Source organism: Pteropus alecto, unplaced genomic scaffold (assembly GCF_000325575.1).
Source record: "Pteropus alecto unplaced genomic scaffold, ASM32557v1 scaffold88, whole genome shotgun sequence".
NCBI classification, from domain to species: domain Eukaryota; kingdom Metazoa; phylum Chordata; class Mammalia; order Chiroptera; family Pteropodidae; genus Pteropus; species Pteropus alecto.
This window is the reverse complement of record NW_006494611.1, coordinates 4,659,092-4,677,676: the sequence shown is the minus strand read 5'-3', so window position 1 is coordinate 4,677,676 and position 18,585 is coordinate 4,659,092. Positions and strand designations below refer to the sequence as shown.

At 35.9% G+C, this 18,585-nt stretch overlaps 1 protein-coding gene across 8 annotated transcripts in view; it reads left to right on the top strand.

The window, feature by feature from the left end:
• The window catches only part of TBCCD1 (TBCC domain containing 1), a 19,824-nt gene extending 1,319 nt beyond the window's left edge, over positions 1-18,505 (top strand). For 3 of the 8 annotated variants that reach the window (XM_015599968.2, XM_006925813.3, XM_025042255.1), the window contains 7 exons: positions 3,539-3,911; positions 6,846-7,001; positions 10,176-10,542; positions 12,342-12,528; positions 12,684-13,181; positions 15,179-15,329; positions 17,689-18,505. In XM_015599968.2, coding sequence (XP_015455454.1) covers positions 3,582-3,911; positions 6,846-7,001; positions 10,176-10,542; positions 12,342-12,528; positions 12,684-13,181; positions 15,179-15,308 — 1,668 coding nt within the window. In that variant the 5' untranslated portion in view covers positions 3,539-3,581 and the 3' untranslated portion in view covers positions 15,309-15,329; positions 17,689-18,505. The other 5 variants (XM_025042254.1, XM_006925812.3, XM_015599969.2 and 2 more) reach the window with 5 other exon arrangements.
• Positions 18,506-18,585: the final 80 nt, after the last annotated feature.

Genomic DNA, 18,585 nt, shown 5'->3' with positions numbered 1-18,585 from the left:
TATTCTTACACCTTGTTTTATTTCATTGTTTCCATCCCTGCCTCCCACACTCATACACTGGAATGCTAGTTTTCTGAGCACATGAAGCTGGATTGCCTTGTTCAGTTTTATAGAAGAGTACCTTAGAGCAGTGCCTGCCACGGAGTAACAGTTGCTTCAACTGTGATCTTCCTATGATGGCTTCTTATTCTTCAAGTCTCAGCTCAAATTCAGCACTGACTTCCTCGCCTTAATAATTACTATCTGATATCCTATTTTATTTCCTTAATATGTATTATGTATTTCCCTATTAAAATATGCACTCCAAGAAAGCAAGAACCTTATCTATTTCATTAACTACTGTAATCCTAGTGCGTACCACTGTTTCAGACACAGGGTGGTGCTCAATAAATAATCGCTGTCACAGAAAACATAGGCATAGAATCCGCTAAAGGTCTGAGCTACTTAGTGGTGCAGCGTGTATTCTAACCCAGAACTTTTTTAATCTAAGGCCCCTACTCTTTACCATTTGACTCATGTAGAATTAAGAAAAAGATAAGGTTACTGCTTTCAGGAAGATACCTACTAGGAGAGAGAAGCCATGTACAAGAGGAACTAAATTGCATTTTATGGTCTTATTTACCTTTATATCTCCCACAACTAGAGACTATAAATAAACTAGGAAAGCAGGAAATGGCTAAAAATCATGAAATGGAAGTTTAAAGGAAAGAGCGATGTCTGCTGCTGGGTAGGATTTTAAAAAGCTTCATGAAGATGGTAATATGGTGGGAAAGCTAAGAGTTACGGAGCTAACTCTGGGGTCTCCGGCTTCAGAAGGCCTGGGTTTGTTTCTTGACTCGCATGTGACCTTAGGGCTGTGTTACTGTAACCTATCTACGCCCTAGTTTCTTCATCAATAAAACAAATGCACTTAACATTAAGGGCTCCTGGGAAGACTGAGATAATACCATAAAGGTGCTTTACACAGTGCCCAACCAAGAATAAGCACTTTCAAATGTAAACTGTTGTTATCATTATTATTACTGATCAAAGCGTGCTGACCTTTCCAGCAGCTATTGTCTAACCACAGTTATGTGGAACAGTAGACGTCCTACTCCTCTGAGTTGAAAGGCGCGATCCCATAAAGCGGACGGGTCTGGCTCCAAGTCGCGCCATTTAGGGCTCCTAAGACCTTTGCCCAATTTTTCTCGGGCCGCTGGGTAAGCAATTGGTCGCTCTAGCAACGTGGTCCTCCGGTTCTCGGTGGTGCGAGGACTCGCGCTTGCGTGGTGGGTGCGGCTGCGGGCGGAGGGCGCTTCGGCGCGCGGAGAGGTTCCAGCGGAGTGGCGCCTGCCTTCGCAGGTAACCGCTTGAGAGCCGGCGCCAGGGAGGGAAGGATCGGTGGGTTACACTTCATGCTCGGGCTGGAGAGGCTGACTTTGCTCTCGCCAGGTTTCGGGTCCGCTACGGACCCTGTCCGCTGGGGCTTCTCTGTTCGCGAAATCGTGTCGGAGCGCTGGAGCGGCCCACGCGGCGTCCTACCCGGGACAGCGTCGGAGGTGGCGGCGAAGACTCTGGAGGACCGCCTTGGGCCTCACGCCGATCTCCCCGCCTGAAAAACCCTAACCTCAGCGCACCGGGGGAGTTTTTTTGAACTGGGAAAGAGCCCCAGTTTATGTTTGTTTTACGAATTTAGCCCTCTCGAGTCTCGGAGTTAGAGGATTCAGCTCCAGGATCTGGCATTTGATTGCACGCTTCAGGCACAGGAGCTTGGTACCTCACAGAACAGCCTGTCTCCATTTTGGAGTGAATTAAGATCTTCTTCACATAACTTCCATCGTCTGGTTTTCCTCACAACGATGCTAAACCATTCCTGTATTCGAAGACAGCTGCCATTTCCCCCCTTCCTTTGGGTTCATGCTGCCATGTTCCTTCACTTGGAAAATGGCCTTACATGGCCTCACGTCCAAAGCCATTCGTTCTGGTAATTCTCTTCTGGATCCACTCCCATTTTTCGGAGATTTTCCAAAAACTAGGTTCCTAAATTACATTTGTAAACAACATTGTTCTCAAGTCAGGTAGACTTGAGTTCTAATCCAGAGCTGTGCCAATTTAAGTATGTGATTTTGGATTAGTCTCTTCTTTAAGCCTCCGTTTTCTAATCTGAAAATGGAATAATCATACGTATCTCCAGGTGGTTGTGAGGATGAAAGAGGTGAAGTATATATACAAAATATTTAGCATGCTACCTGGCACATAGTAAGCACTCATTGTCAGTTATTTTTTGAACAGGTATATCCATCCCCAAAGAAGCACAATTTCCTTAGAATCAAATACAAAATAAAATAATAGCAATAAAACAATTTTCATCAGTCATGTAAGGAAGGTTATTTAAGCGATGTTACTTAGTGCCGAGAAGTGTTAAGAGAGTACCTTGGTTAAATGATGGTAGTTTGATACAGTCATTTTAGAAAGCAATGGAAATATATTCAGAAATGTCAGTTACACAGTTTCACAAATGCACATCTGAAATTTTTCTCTGGTAAATAATGCAGAAAATAGGCAAAAGGGTGGTATAGCATTTATAATAGTGAAAATATTTAAACTTTTATTAATGGAGATTTTTAACACAAAAGTAGAATAGGTCAGTGACCCCCATGTGCTCTTCATCTTTAACAATGATCAATATTTTGCCTATCTTGTAAAAAATTTTAAATCTATTAAAGGTCTAAAAATAGAACAATTTAATAAGCTAGGGTACATTTATTTAGAGTGCTATGAAGCTTTTAAAATACAGAATTCTACGTATGGTATCACAATTATGAAAATTCAAAAACTAACATCTTCGTACAGAAAAAAGAAAAGGAGTACAATAAAATATTAACTAGTTTCTGTTTGGTGGTGGGACTGGGGATGATTCCTCCTTTTCTATTTTTATATGTTTTATAAATATTCCATAAAAATCATGTATTGTTATAACGAACACCAAAATCTGAAAATATTACACCTGAACATAATACATTATACCTGGTACAGAGACTAGCTTTCACTTTCCTTCATCTGTTTCTGCAGCCTACATTTACATGAGCATTCTTGTTTGCCATCTTGTGTTAGTGCTTCATATTGAGCTTATATGGTCAGCTCACATGTCCAACTCTTTAACCAGCCATCCTCTATGTGTAAATGATTTGACTCTGAAGTTTATTGCCTTAATTTTGACTAGTTTTCCTCCTCAGGGTAGAGCAAGATTTCCTGTGGTAGGGTAACCACCTATTTCTTTTCCAACTCATACCTCATGCATGTATTCACTCTTTTTAAAATAACAGTTTTGAACAATTCAAGTAAGATAATTCTGTTTTATTACAAAATTTTTCTTGCTCAAAAAGATTGTAATAAGAACTGACGAAAAATCTATTCTGCTCTTGGTTGGTGAGCTAGATTTGCCTTTTAAACTGATAATAGTGCCTTTAAAAAACGGTTAAGGGAGGGGTCACTTTATAAGAAAATATATAAGTGAGTTTTGTTTCAACTCAATTTTTGAAGAAACTTTGTTTCCTAGGTATGCAAAGAAGCCTTTTTACACAGATGTCCTTTGAGATAATATGGATCAGTCCGGAGTTCTCCTCTGGGTGAAAGCAGAACCCTTTATAGTGGGTGCTTTGCAGGCCCCTCCTCCATCCAAGTTCAGTCTTCACTACCTCAGGAAGATATCCACCTATGTGCGAACCCGGGAAGGAGCTTACCCACGCCTATACTGGTCTACATGGAGGCACATTGCATGTGGGAAGCTGCAGTTGGCTAAGGATCTGGCATGGCTTTACTTTGAAATATTTGATAGTCTTGCAGCGAAGACACCAGAGGAGCGCCTAGAATGGTCTGAGATTCTATCAAACTGCACATCTGAGGATGAAGTCGAAAAGCAGAGAAATCAGGTATGGATCTATATATATGTGTGCGTGTGTTTAGTAACTTAGGGAAATAAAATTTTTAATTTTTAAATTTTCTAAGTTAAAATTTTTATTTAAAAATTTTTAATGTATACACTAGCTGTACAGTATGCATTTTTAGGTTAACTACAATTGTGATCCCAAAGAACCATTTGACTTTTAGGAGTTCCAGTTTGGCAGTATTTAATGGATTTAATGAATTAGTCCTTACTTAGCAATCCTTATTCACCTGTTTCTAAAGGAATGTTATAGGAACCCTGTAATTGAAAGAGGGAAATATTTTCATTGACTTTAAAAGTGTTTCGAGGTCAGTGAGTACTTATGAACCACTGATGTGTTATAGTCAGAGCACCTTACTCTTTTTAAGTGAGCATCTGTTATGTGCTGGGGTTCAAAGAACAGCCTCTCTGCCTTCATGAAGCTGAGATTTCTAATTTTTAAATAGACTAGTAGGGGATGCTGGTGTGTAAAAAAGTGCTATTCAATAGCTTGGTATGTACAGTAATAAAAAGTATGCATAACATACAGAAATAGAATAGAAAAGAGAGTGATTAATTCTTGTGATCAGGAAGGACTTCACAGAGAAACCATATTAATCAGAATAGGATTAGTTATAGTGACAAGCAATCCAGCATTTCAGTGGCTTAGCACAATAACAGTTTATTTCTCATTCATGCAGCAGTGCAACACAGGGCATCTCTAGGCTGCCGTTGTCCAAGCAATGACTCAAGAATGAATCTAGAGGCTTCTATCTTTTGGAGCCACTATTATATTAGTCAGCTTTGATGCAGTTAAAAACAAACAAAAATGAAATTTCAGTGGCTTACAGTAATAAAGGTTTATTTCTTACTTATTTTACATGTGGGCTGCACCTTAGCTATGGCTTTCTTCCAGGTTGTCACTTGGCTTTGTGTTCTTATTTGAAGACCCAGGCTGAGGAAATAGCTTCTGTGTAGGTCATCTATTCTTGTGACAGAAGGGAAAAGCAGCATAGCAATAGGAAACTCATGATGCCTCTTAAAACTCGATCAGATGTAACAAGCTATTACTACTTTCATTCCATTAGCTAAAGATTTGTCATGCCTAAAATCAATGAGAAGAGAAGGTAAACTACCTCACAGGCAGTAAGGAAAATTTCATCATCTGTGTAAGCCTCTTGGAGGATAGGGAAGTGAACTGTTGCAAGTATAATACTATTTGCCACAGCCATGCCCATTAGGGCCTCAGAGTTCTTCACTTCCATTTATTTGGAAGAGTTTTTTTGAGGCTTGAAAGTGGTATATGAAAATCCACCCACATTCTGTTAACTATAGCCCAGTTATACCATATCTAACTTGAAGAGAGGCTGGGAAATGCCATCTAATTGTGTGCCCTGGAAGGGAAGAAAAAGCACTTAACATCTAGCCAGTCTCTGCTATGTGAGGTAATATCTAACCAAGGTTTTGGGAATTGAAAAAGTTTAGCAAACAACCAAGAGGGGGAAAGGCATTACAGTTATTCATAAATGAAACATTTATTGAATGCCTACTACGTGCTAGGTAAATTAGATAATACTGTGGATACAGAGATGAATAAAATCTCAAGAAGCTCCAAATTTTTTGAGTGCTTACTATGTACCAGATTCTATTCTTCTTACTTTTCGAATATGAAAACGAAAAAGACCAGGATCTTATAGTCTCGAGGGAGGCAGGAATATGAATAATGATAATATAACAAATAGTTGTTAAATGGAAATATGTGTAAAATTAGGAAATTATGTGGAGTTTAAAAAGCCAATTCCAAAAGTTTACATACTGTATGATTCTGTTTTTATAATATTCTTGAAACAACAAAATATAGAGATAGATAACAAATAAGTGGTTGTCAGGGGTTAAGGAAGGGGATAAAGGGCAACATGAGAGATCCTGTGTTGATAGAAGTGTTCTGTATCTTGACTATTATTGTCAGTATCCTGGTTGTAATATCGTACTATAGTTTTGCAAGATGAGAAACTGGGTAAGGCATGCATGGGATTTCTCTTTTAGTTCTTACAACTGCATTTGAATCTACAGTTACCTCAAAGAATTTAATTAAGAAATTAAAAAAATTTTTTTAAATATATGTATTTATGGGGCTTCACATCAACATTGACAGTTGATTGAATAAGTCTGGGTGATTCTATGAATCCATATTTTTTAAGTTCTTTATAGCAATTTTTAGCCAGGTTGGGAATCAGGGTGAACATAGGTATAGTCCCAGATGTATTACTTCACTTTTTGCCTCTCCTGTCGATATACAAGGATAATCATGTGCTTCAAATTCAGAGTTTCAAACCACACCTTTTTCAAATAAGAAACAACTTATAAACATCTATCAGACCAGTAGCTTTTTTTTTTTAAGTCAAACACCTCTTTAAGAATTTGATGAAAACCTGAGGCCTGCTCCCTACAAAATGCACATGCACCAAAAAATTACATATGATTTCAGGTGTTGCACTGATATCCTAAACTTGTGAGGCAAATCAGTGTGTGAGCCTTAGATTAACTGACTTCTGTGTCTTGACTGAATTCCCTTCTTCCTTTCTTTTATCTATTTATTCATATTACTGGTTTTTTTTTAACCGTAATTTTAAACTTCTGAAATAATATACTTTCAAAAAGTGTGTACTTCATCCTTTATTCTTCATCAGTTTTAGGAGAGAATGTCTATGGCCATAGGTGCTCCATAGCTTTCTGAGAAAGTGACTCCAGTTTAATTAATTTTAGAAACTTTTACATGTGGGTATCAGAGACGTACATATCGAATGCTACCATTGTTTCTACGTTTGTCTTCTTAGGATCAGTAAACTGTTGCAAATTTATTTTACTATATCTATTTAGTTGTAGACTAGTAATTGATGTGGTTTTAGGACATATGTTCATCATTTATTTTCTTGAACAGCTTTCAGTGGACACCCTACAGTTTCTGCTCTTCTTATACATACAGCAGTTAAATAAGGTCTCTCTGAGGACATCTTTAATTGGAGAAGAGTGGCCTAGTCCCAGAAACAGATCTCAGTCTCCTGACCTAACTGAAAAATCCAGCTGTCATAATAAGGTACTGTTTAAATTTTGGTGTCCTTCTCTGAAAGAGACAATTTGTGAGGGAGATGGTTTGCCTTCATTAAAACTTATGTTGAGATTATTTATATAAGCCACTGATTTGCTGGCTTGTTTTATTTTGCTTTGCATTTTACTTTTCTTTTCCAAATTATACAAAATCAATGCGTGCAATCAATAAAAATAGAGAAGTGATTTCAGTTTCTTCACTGACACAAAAATCATTTACATAATTTTCAGGCAAATCATTTACTATATTCTTATTAGCATTACTTTTTTTTGCAAATTTTAATGAATTTGAATTGAATTTGACAGGATAAATGAGAGATGCAGTGTCTGCAAGGTCTGTTGAAATATACTGAAAAAATTTTTGTAAAAATATCTTCTTATATATTTAAGTAATATGCTTATGTATACTTAAGGTCGGCATGCTTAAGTAATTATTTATGATGTGATAACCTAGAAGTTAAATTTAACTGCCTCACATTGTGACTTTTAGAAAATCTTATTTCTTCTTTCTGTTTTTGTAAAGAAAACCAATATGTTTTTACTTGCGTATGTAAAAGTATTTTTAAAAACAAAGTAAAATATAGATCTCAGTATTATTGCCATGTTCAGGCTCTTTAATCTCCTTTTTCAAAGAAATCTGTTTACCTTATATATTTCATAATGCTATTCCCTCCTGGTTCTGCTTCTGATTTTTTCTTTTTACTCTTCTTCACGAGCCTCTCTCCCCCTGGTCCTTAAGAGCCACTCTTCCCTTAGGATTCTGCCCATGGCAATTTTTTCTTCTCATTCAACATATTTATTCAGAGTAATTTTTTCTCTTCTAATGACTTTATTATCTTGCCGACTCCTTAGTTTTTCTCCCTTCTGGATTTCCCTCTGTACATAGATGCCCTGTCTATACCTTCAATTCAGAATGTCCAAGTCCAGATACATTAGAGAGGCCAGTCATTGCCTGCTGTTTCCACACCTAGTTCCTCTTGAATGGGTACCATACTAGAGATAGTATTTTGATCTAAGATAGCCTGTATTCAAATCTGGCTCTGCTACTTGATACCACATGGTTTTAGGCAAATCAGTTAAGTTCTCTAGGCCTTGACTTTCCTTCCCTAAATAAGGATAATTCTATTTCTGAATGGCTGTGAGAATTCATGAGATTTGTTGCGTAGTAAACACCAGTAAATGGTGATTCTAATTTGTGCTCTGGCATGACCTCTCCCAACAACTGGTTAGACCAGGGATGAACACTTCACTGGAGTAGTCCATTCATTGGTATGTGTTTGAAATTGGTCTTATTTGAAATGATGTGCTGGACCGCTCAGTATCCCCAGGGACTGAAGAAATTACCAGTTGGCAATGATGGGTGCTTGAGTTAACAACTCTTGTGGCATTAGGACCAGATTAGCCACCAATTTAATGAGTAACCAGAGTTATGAGGGATTAGGAACTCTGGGGTAATCAGAGAAAAAGAAGAGAATGGAACAGCAGAAAGACACTGGCCACTGGGAACCGTGTTCAAGATGACATTCCAGTTATAGTTCTGAGGAAGCCTACCTGTACTGCAGTTTGGAAGACGATTGTGTGTCCCTACAGTAAAATCTTCTTTTACTTGTATTAACTTGTATTCCCTCTGCAAGTAAAAGTCACCACCAGTCACCCATGCTCTCTCTTATCACCCATACCTAGTTAATTGTTAAGTCTTACTGATTCTGCCTCCAAATAGGTCTGCCTCCAGAGTCTTTAAAAATCTGTCTCTTTTCTTCTTATATAAGCCTAATGACATTTTTTGTTGTTGTCGTTGCCTTTATTTCTGTAATTCAGTCCTACCTGGTCACCCTGCTGTTATTCTACAGTCCACCCACTACATTGAACTTTCTAAAATGCCGATGGATTATATCCCTCTCCTATAGAAACTCTGTCAGTGAATTCTCATTGTCATTGTTGTTTTCATATTGTACTCCATCGGGCCACCTCAGGGCCTAGTGTGGGGGAAGGGGATACAGCAAGAGGGATGAACAGGTGAGGCTAATAAGACAGCTCTGTTCTCTGGCATCCAAATATGAGTTTATTAAAAAGAAAAAAAAGGTATAGCTATTTAGAAAATAGTTTGAAGTCCCTGGCACACAAAATAAAGTCCAGGTGTTTTCATATTTTTTACAAGAACTTTCATGATTGGTTCCTGCATTTTAACTTTTTTTAACCTGTCACTTCCCAGCATGCTTCACTCTGAACTTTCAGTTCTCTGAACACAGCAGGTAATTTTACTCCTGTGGGCCTTGGCTTCTACTGTTCCCTATGCCTCAGATGCCTTTTTTTCTTGTCTGTTTGCCTAACATCAATCAAGAATCTATTAAATAGCACCCACTACAATTTTTTCCCCAAGTGGAGTTCATTGTTTCTCTCATGCTCATAGAATGTCTTTACAGATCTCTTGCTATAGGTTTTATCTCATCGTGTCATAGTTATTGTTTATAATGTCTTTTCACTACATAGAGTTCCTTAAAGACAGGAACTGTGTCTTACTCAACTTTCATAATTTATCACTTAACACTACTCATATCACATAAGAGGTATTCAAAAGATATCTGTCAAATGAATAAGCTAAGTCATTGGGACATCTGCCCACTTAAAGCTTATTTCCAAAGTGATAACCTCTCTTAAATCTAGTTACCATAAGATTAGTTGCCTTGTTTCATCCAGTGGAATTTGAATTTTTTCTGTAATTTGAGCAGATAAATGAAGAAACCCAATGCTTCATCAAATGTTCAAGATGGTTATGATATGACACTTTTAGAGTATTTACAAGGTGTGTGACCTTGGGCAAGTTTTTTTAACCTTTCCATCTCTATTTTCTCATCTGTAAAATGGGCTATCTTAAGATTGCCGTTAGGATTAAATATGTTGACCTTTGTATAACACTTAGTACTTGGCAGACACAGAGGGTTAGATATTAATATTACTTTTAAATTGGCTAAGGTGGAGAAGGAATCTGTTTATACCTATCGCATACACACACAAAAAAATTTTTATGAGGTTTATTTGATACCTTAAATGCTTTTAGAGGGATAAGGCAAAGTACAAATACAAAATAACTAAAATATAAAAGGTTTAGGTCTTGTAGAATCTCTTTACTTTGTTAAGTGTGATTTCTTTTGATATTTTTTAGAACTGGAATGATTACAGTCACCAAACTTTTGTCTCTGATCATCTATCAGATCTCCTTGAGCTGCTTTTAGATCCAGAGCAACTCACTGTATCCTCTCATTCAACCCATAGTAGTCTAGTCTCTCGAGAAGCTGTTGTGGCACTCAGCTTTCTTATTGAAGGTACAGTGAGTAGAGCCAAGAAGGTATATCCACTTCATGAACTTGCACTGTGGCAACCACTACATGCAGAAAGTGGCTTCTCAAAGATCTCGAAGACCTTTTCTTTCTACAAGCTGGAAGCCTGGTTGAGAGCCTGTTTGACTGGGAATCCATTTGGTACATCTGCTTGCCTCAAATCTGGAAAGAAATTAGCTTGGGCTCACCAAGGTATTTCATATTTTAATCTATATTAAATTGAATGACAAGGAACCTAGTGTTTTCAGGTATGCTAATGATCACACACCTTCTGTAGAAGAATTAAATAATGCTACTATAAAAGAGAAAAAGGGAATATCTGTCTTTTGTGTATGCCTTTTTCTTGCAGTGCAGCAACAGTCTCAGATGATTTATTAGTCCCGGTCATTTTGGTTGCACTTAACAGAAACTCCAAATTCAGTTAGTCCTCTTTTTACTCTGCTTTTCTCTTTTTACTCTTTCTTCCTTTAGTCTCATATGCTCATTTGCTTGAGGCTTTTCTGTTTCCTATGCCCCACAGCAGAATTTGGCATTCCACAGTTACAACCTCAGAGAGTTGGTGAAGAGATGAGGTCCTTTTTAGCTCCACAGACACAAGCAGAGTAGATATTTCTAAATTGGAAATTTAAATTTATCATGGAGGGGATCTGGCCTTGGTTGTTGCATGAGATATTCATCTTCCTGATAGTCCAGTGATGGCCAAAAGAATAGGTTTAGATGCTATATGACTTCTTGGGGCCCAAGTATAAGTTTAAAGAGAAGTAGATTCTAAACTGAGGCAAACTTCAGGCAAAATTAATGGAAGAAAAAAACTAGAATAAACTTCTATGATTGCTGAATTTCAAATATAAAGAACAAATAGCTTCCAGGAAAATGTTATAAAAAATCAGTTTTGTATCAAATTTATATAATGGTAGAAAATAGAAAATGGTTGACCAACATCTACAGAATCTTGAACAAAAACATAGTGACCTATGAATTCTTTATCCAACCAAGCTATTGTTCCAGTATGAGATCAAAGACTCAGCCATGTTAGGCTTCCATAAATATGTAGGAGATAATACATAATTCTTGATGTCAATAGAAGAATATAGGTTCAAGTAAATTTTTAAATGATGTTAGGGTAGGCGCTAGTAGGAAAGAGAAGGAGATCTAACCTCTCAGGATTATACTAAAATGTTAACAGTGGTAGATAGTTGGATAACGAGTAATTTTTTCTTGTTTTACTATTAATATTTAAAATTTTTCTACAATAACCATGTAGTACTTATCTAATAAAAAGAAACAATAAGGATTGCTTTAAAAGAATAATAATAGCATACTGAAGTGTTCTCTTAACATTTAGCCAGTATTCTTTGCTAGGGTGTCCTGATGGCTTATAGGGAAGTACAATCTGAGAAGCTAATCATATAATGGCAGGGCTATGTTAGGAGAGCAACCTGCACAGATTTTTTGAGTGTCAGTTTGCGCAAGACACTGTGTATGAGAGGAAGCTGTGTTTTCAGTAATGATCTGGGGAGTAAAGACATGAATCCAAATTGAATTCATGGAATGTTGTGGTAAGAAACTTAGGAGGGGTTCAGAATTAGTATTATGAAAACTTAAGGAGATTATTTAAGTGTAGAAATGACAAATTAAAACATCATTGGAGGAGAAAATATTTGAGTTAACCCAGCTCTGCCACTTACCCTAGGCGTATTACTTAACTTGAGGGGTAGACCTGAAAAATATCTTAGACGTAGGCAATCTTGAATGGATTATAGGCTTAAAAATTTTTTAACAAAAAATTATGAAATATTGCAAACATACAGAAAAGTATAGAGAATAGTATAGCAAACACCTCTTTACCCAATACCCAGATCTGACATTTTTTTAAACCTCACATGTATCTAATTTTAGACGTGTAGACATGTAGATGTGTATAACTTCATATGGTTATTGTTTGTCTTTGATTTGAAACTATCTCATTTATTTACATTTTTCTTAAATAGTTGAAGGGACGACCAAAAGAGCTAAGATTGCTTGTAATACTCATGTGGCCCCTAGGATGCACCGCATGGTGGTGATGAGCCAGGTTTATAAGCAGACATTGGCCAAGAGCTCAGATACTCTGGTGGAGGCACATATAAAGATTCATCGTTGCAACGAATCTTTTATATATCTGCTCTCTCCCTTACGGTAAGCACAGTTTTCACAATGTTCTGACATTTTGACATTTTCTTTGGACTAGGATCGATCCTTTTTTTGCCATCAGAGAATAATATTATAATGAAATATTTTTTATTTTATTCTCATTCATAGGAGTTTACTTCATTTTTTTTTTCATTTTTCAGATCTGTGACAATTGAAAAGTGCAGGAATAGCACCTTTGTCTTGGGCCCTGTACAGACAGCTCTTCACCTCCACAGCTGTGACAGCGTTAAAGTCATTGCTGTTTGCCATCGTTTGTCCATCTCTTCTACAGCAGGTTGTGTCTTTCACATTCTGACGCCTACACGCCCACTTATTCTTTCTGGGAACCACACAGTAACTTTTGCACCTTTTCATACCCATTACCCAATGCTGGAGGACCATATGGCCAGGACTGGCCTTGCTACAGTGCCTAACTATTGGGATAATCCAATGATTGTGTGCAGAGAGAACAGTGACACAAATATCTTCCGACTCTTACCACCATGTGAATTCTATGTATTTATTATTCCCTTTGAAATGGAAGGGGACACAACAGAGATACCTGGGGGTCTTCCATCTGTGTATCAGAAAGCACTGGGTCAAAGAGAACAGAAGATACAGATCTGGCAGAAAACTGTGAAGGAGGCTCGTTTGACAAAGTGAGTATTTTCTGGAAGTAATAATTTGTCTTTTATGTAAAACTCCATGGAAAGCAAATTAATCTGCATATGTTTACAGCTATGCCAAAGTTATAAAAAATTCATAGTGTGCCTTTAGTGAAAGCTTGGGTTTCAGGTCAGTATTCTAGGCACTGTGTGGTTAGGGGATGGGAGTGAATGGATACTCAGCTATTAGACTCACTTTTTTTAAAAAGCGTAAGTTTAGTTGGCAGATATAAAACTTACATCAATGAAGGTAATATACAGAATATGCCACATATTCCATCTTAAATGGATTGGTTTTCGTTTTTAATTTACTATGCCGATAGTTCTCAAACCTAGTTATGCATCAGAATCATCCAAGGGGCTTGTTAAAAATACAAATATCCTGGTTCCATACCACAAACAGACTCTCCAAGGGTGAATTCCTCATGCTAGTCCATGAACTAATGCCAGTTTTTGTTAAAGTTTTCCATAATCCATGTTTCCCTAATTTATACAGCATTTTAAAATAAAACTAAGCTTAGTCCATTTAAAATACTGGTTTTTATTCTGAGATTATTTCCTTCCTACTTCTGGGTACTAAAATATCTTATTTTTAATAACATGCTTGTGATAGTAGATGGTTGCGGTTTATGTCTACCACAAAATTTTATTTCAAGGGTATTGGTCTTTGGTCTCTAGAAGCTAGGGACACACTATCTGGTTTATAGAAATTCAGAAAACATCAATGTAGGTAGTCAGGAAAGATTTCTGGAAGAAATTTACGTTGCACTTTGAAGAATAAGCTGAATTTGGATGGGAAATGAGGACTGAGCAGAATAGTTTTAACAGTATTAGAGGAGCAGGTGTGGAAGCAGAAGTAGACTTTAGGTATCCTGGAAATCAATTGGATAGCTGTGTCTAGATTGTACTGGAAAGTACTCAGACTCAGGAATTAGTACTGACCATACCATTTTACTGTTGACGTGAGTCTATCATTTAACCTCTCTAGCTCTTAATTGTATCATATATAAAATATATTTTTGTACCTGATGAGATTGATGTGAAGGTTTAATAAGATAACTTATAGTAAATGTGTGTGCATGAGACACTATGTGTAGTGGTATGTGCTGTACTGTGTTTAGTAATATGAGTGTGAGATACTCAGTTTAGTGATGTGTGTGAGACACATTTTCTGGGTGAGATGGTTTACAAAGAATATCTGAGACCTGATCTGTTAGAATTAAGTTTATTCTAAGAGAAACAGTAATTGAAAAAAGACTTGGTCCAGCCTGGTATTTTCTGGAAGCATTTTTGTGGTTTCGTTCTCATCATATGGATTAAGGAATGAAATATATAATACATTTAGACTCTTTAAAACAGTGGCTACCTGTCAAAAAATATAAAGATCAAAAACAGTTATAACTCATGCTTTAACTGGGAATTCTTTGCGATATGCTGCTGTTATCTTTTATAAACATTCCGCCTGGTTTGTATCTCATGAATTGAGCCTCCAAGACATTAATATTTACAGACCAGTCATTCTCAGTTTATCGTATCATAGAATAATGATGATGACCATAATAACAGACAATATGTATTGAGCACTTATTATGTGCCAAGTACTATGTTAAGCACTCATTTATTTTTTATAACAATATCCTATTACAGGAAGAGAGAAAGATTAAGTAATTTATCTAAAGTCACATAGGAGCTGGGATTCACACCTAGTCAGAACACTACCCAGCGTCACTTGGTCCTCAGTCAATATCTGTTGAGTGAATAACCACAGTAGAACAAATTGGTAATTACTAATAAGTCTTTACAAAGAGGGTATTGTATCTGACCAAATTTATTTTTCTGGGTGGTGGTCTAATGTACAGAACTGAACAGAACAGTTATTTGGAGAGAACAAATGAATAGCTAGGATCCTATAAGGTCTTTTATAATCACTTGGAGTAAAATTGATATGAATTTGTGTTCAACATTCTTTTTGCTCTCAATTGTGATTTTAGAGATCAAAGGAAGCAGTTCCAGGTACTTGTGGAGAATAAATTTTATGAGTGGTTGATTAATACAGGACATCGCCAACAGCTGGATAGCCTTGTGCCCCCTGCAGCAGGTTCCAAACAAGCAGCAGGATGAGACTCCTACATCAAAACACTGGTAGGCATTTATAATGCAGACCACTTAAAAAAAATTATTTTGAAAAAATCTTGTAAGCATACAAAAAAACTACACAGAATGTTATGTTACCAATCATTGCTGAATTTTTCCCTCTGCTCACACCTGCACGTACAGACCTTTTGTAGTGAGGAGATCGGCCAGAATATTCAGGTGGAGCCTATAGAATTATGGGCAAACATAATGACCACGTTTAATCTTTTTTGCTTTTTGCCTGGCACAAATTATATTGTTCAAAGATACTACTTTCCCCATACATAACTTTAAGTTTTATTCCCCCTTTCTAACACATCTTTCTGTTTCCCATCACCCACACATAAACCAGTTAGTAAATCAGCTGATCTTTGTTCCCTACTCATATAAGCATTAATAAATTATCAGAATTAATCCAGATGAAGATTGGAATACTGAACTCCAGGCACTCACAGCTTCAACAGATGAGAACATGTATATAGACAAATTTAGTAGAAATTGTTTAATCCAAATATATAACGTTTTTTAATAGAAATTAGTTTACTTTGCCATTTTAAAGTATTTCTAAAGACTGACAATAGGAAAACAGACAAAGGACATAAATAGGTAGAAAAATACTTAAAAACACAAAGATACTCACTTTCACTTAAAATTAAAGAAATGTAGAATACTATTTTTATCTATCAGATTTGCAAGGATCAAAATCTGGTGGTATACAACACTGGCAAGATATTTTACTTACCACTGGGGAAAGTATTAATTTGTGTAACTTCTCTGGAGGATAGCTTGACAAAATCAGAATTAAAAATATACATATTCTTTAGCTTAGCAATTTCATTTCTTATATATACATATATGTACAAATATATGTAAGAAATATGTTCATTGCAGCATTGTTTGAAATAGCTATAGACTGGAAACAACCCAAATGCTTCTCAGTATTGGGCTGGCGCTTAATGAACTCATACATCCGTGTCATGGAATGCATCTTTAAAAAAGAATGAGTGATCACTGAGCCAGGGGGTGGGAGGAATTGGGTGTGAGTAAAATGTTCCTTTGTGTTTGAAAAAGGAGAGTGATTATCACATGTATTTACATGCTAATTATATGCCCTAAATTTTTCTGAAAGGATGTAAAGAAATTGTTAATAATGTTTGTCTTCAAAAAATGAGATTAGGTATATAGGGTGGGAGAAAACTTATTCTTAATTTTAATTGAGATAGAATTCGCATGCCATAAAATTCATCTTTTTAAAGCGAAGAATTCAGTGGCTTTTATTATATTCACAAGTTTGTGCAACCATCACCATGAACAAATCCAGAACGTTTTTATGACCCTAAAAATAAACCTTGTACACGGAGGCAGTCCCTCCCCATTCCTGCAACTTCCAATATCTCCTCTTTCCTCCAGTCTCTGGCAACCACTAATCTACTTTTTGTCTCTTGATTTGTCAACTCTAGAGATTTTATATAGATGGAATCATACAACATGTGGCCTTTGTGTCTGACTTCTTTCACTTAGCATAACGTTTTCAGGTTTCATCCATGCTATAGCATATGTTGGTATGTCATTCCTTTGTGGCTGCACAATATTCCATTGTACTGATATAACACACTTTGTTTATCTGTTCGTCAGTTGATGGACATTTGAGCCACTGTGACTAGTACGGCTATGTACTTTTGTGTACAAATTGTGTGGACATGTTTTCATTTCTCTTAGGTATATACCAAGGAGTAGAAAGTTACGTTTAACTTTTTGACTAACTGGTGAACTGTTTTCCAAAGCTGCAAAATCTTATTCTTTATTGTTACTTTATATATTGTTCACATTTTTAAAATGTGAATTTCTTTTAATAAAAAAAAGAATTTTATAATATTTAGTTAATACTGAGATTAAGAATTAGAAATCTGATAAATATTATAAGGAAATGGGAACTATAACGGTAAAATTTTAGATTAAACTAGTCTCCATTGCTTGCCTTTTTTTTTTTTGGCGAGACAACACTTGGTTGACTTCACAGATTGCAAGGACCTTGTCTGCTTACAATTTCTTATTTTTTATACCTGTAGCACCTGGTCTTCCTAGGTGATCTCCCATCCAAATACTAACCAGGCCCGACCCTGCTTAGCTTCCGAGACCAATTTTTTGTTTATGTATGAGTTTCTTTTCTTTTCTTATAAACTAATGTGATCCTTAGAAAAAAAGGAATATAATTAACTTTAAACTTAATGTATTTTATTATTCTAAACTATCATCTGACCTTAATAATTTATGTGATTTTTTTTTTAATGCAAAATTTTTTTTCTAATTGTTTGCATAAAGGCAATAGACAATTAATTTTAATTTTGTTTTGTTTTGTTATCTTCAGGGCCCTGGAGACATGAGGATGAATGGAAGATGGTGCACATCTTGAAATTAAATTGAGAAGGTGCCCTGGCTGCTTAAGAGACTTTGGGGCTTTTTCTTCCTATTTAAGACCTTTGCTTGATTTCCATTCCATACTCATTTATTACCATTTAGGTTGAATTTTAGGTAAACTTCTAACTATGTTATAAACATATTGTTTATAGAACATCAGAAAACTCATCTTCGTGATACCAGAATGAAAAAGTAGATGAAGGCAGTTCCATCGTGTATATATTAATATTAAAGTGATTGCAGATAGATTTGCTAGCAAACACATTTTGATTTATATGATGAAAGGGTTTCATCCTTTCTAGTTAAGAGTTTTATAGTTCTTTGTAACTAAAAGGAAATTGCTCCTTTTAAAAAATAATTGGAAAGAAAGTATAATTTGTTGGTTTATAAATATAGCAAAGATAGTTTTATATGAAGATATTTTAGTCCTTAAACTATGAAGGTTAATGAAACTATAAAATCTTTATTTTGCATTTTCTAATTCAGATTTTCAATAAACAAGTTCTAAAAAGTAATCTTCTCTTTTAGATAAAAAGATAAAGCTTTACTTTTAACTTAGAAAAGGCTCCAATGTTATTCTGTGACTTTATATCAAAATAAAGTTTACATTTGATTGGGAAAGTATGTTCTTTAGATAAAGAAAAACAATTAGCACATTAACAGAATGAACCTGATTGCTGATAAACATGGTTTCAAGTGCTTAGTAATTATATCAAAAAAGGGGCTTGATCTTTTATTTCTAAAATAAAAATTAACCCTCAGAATGTGTTAGTTCTGGCTGAGGTTTTCATAGTTTTTATTTGAAGATGAAATTCAAGCAAGCATTATCAAATAAACACTGGAGTAA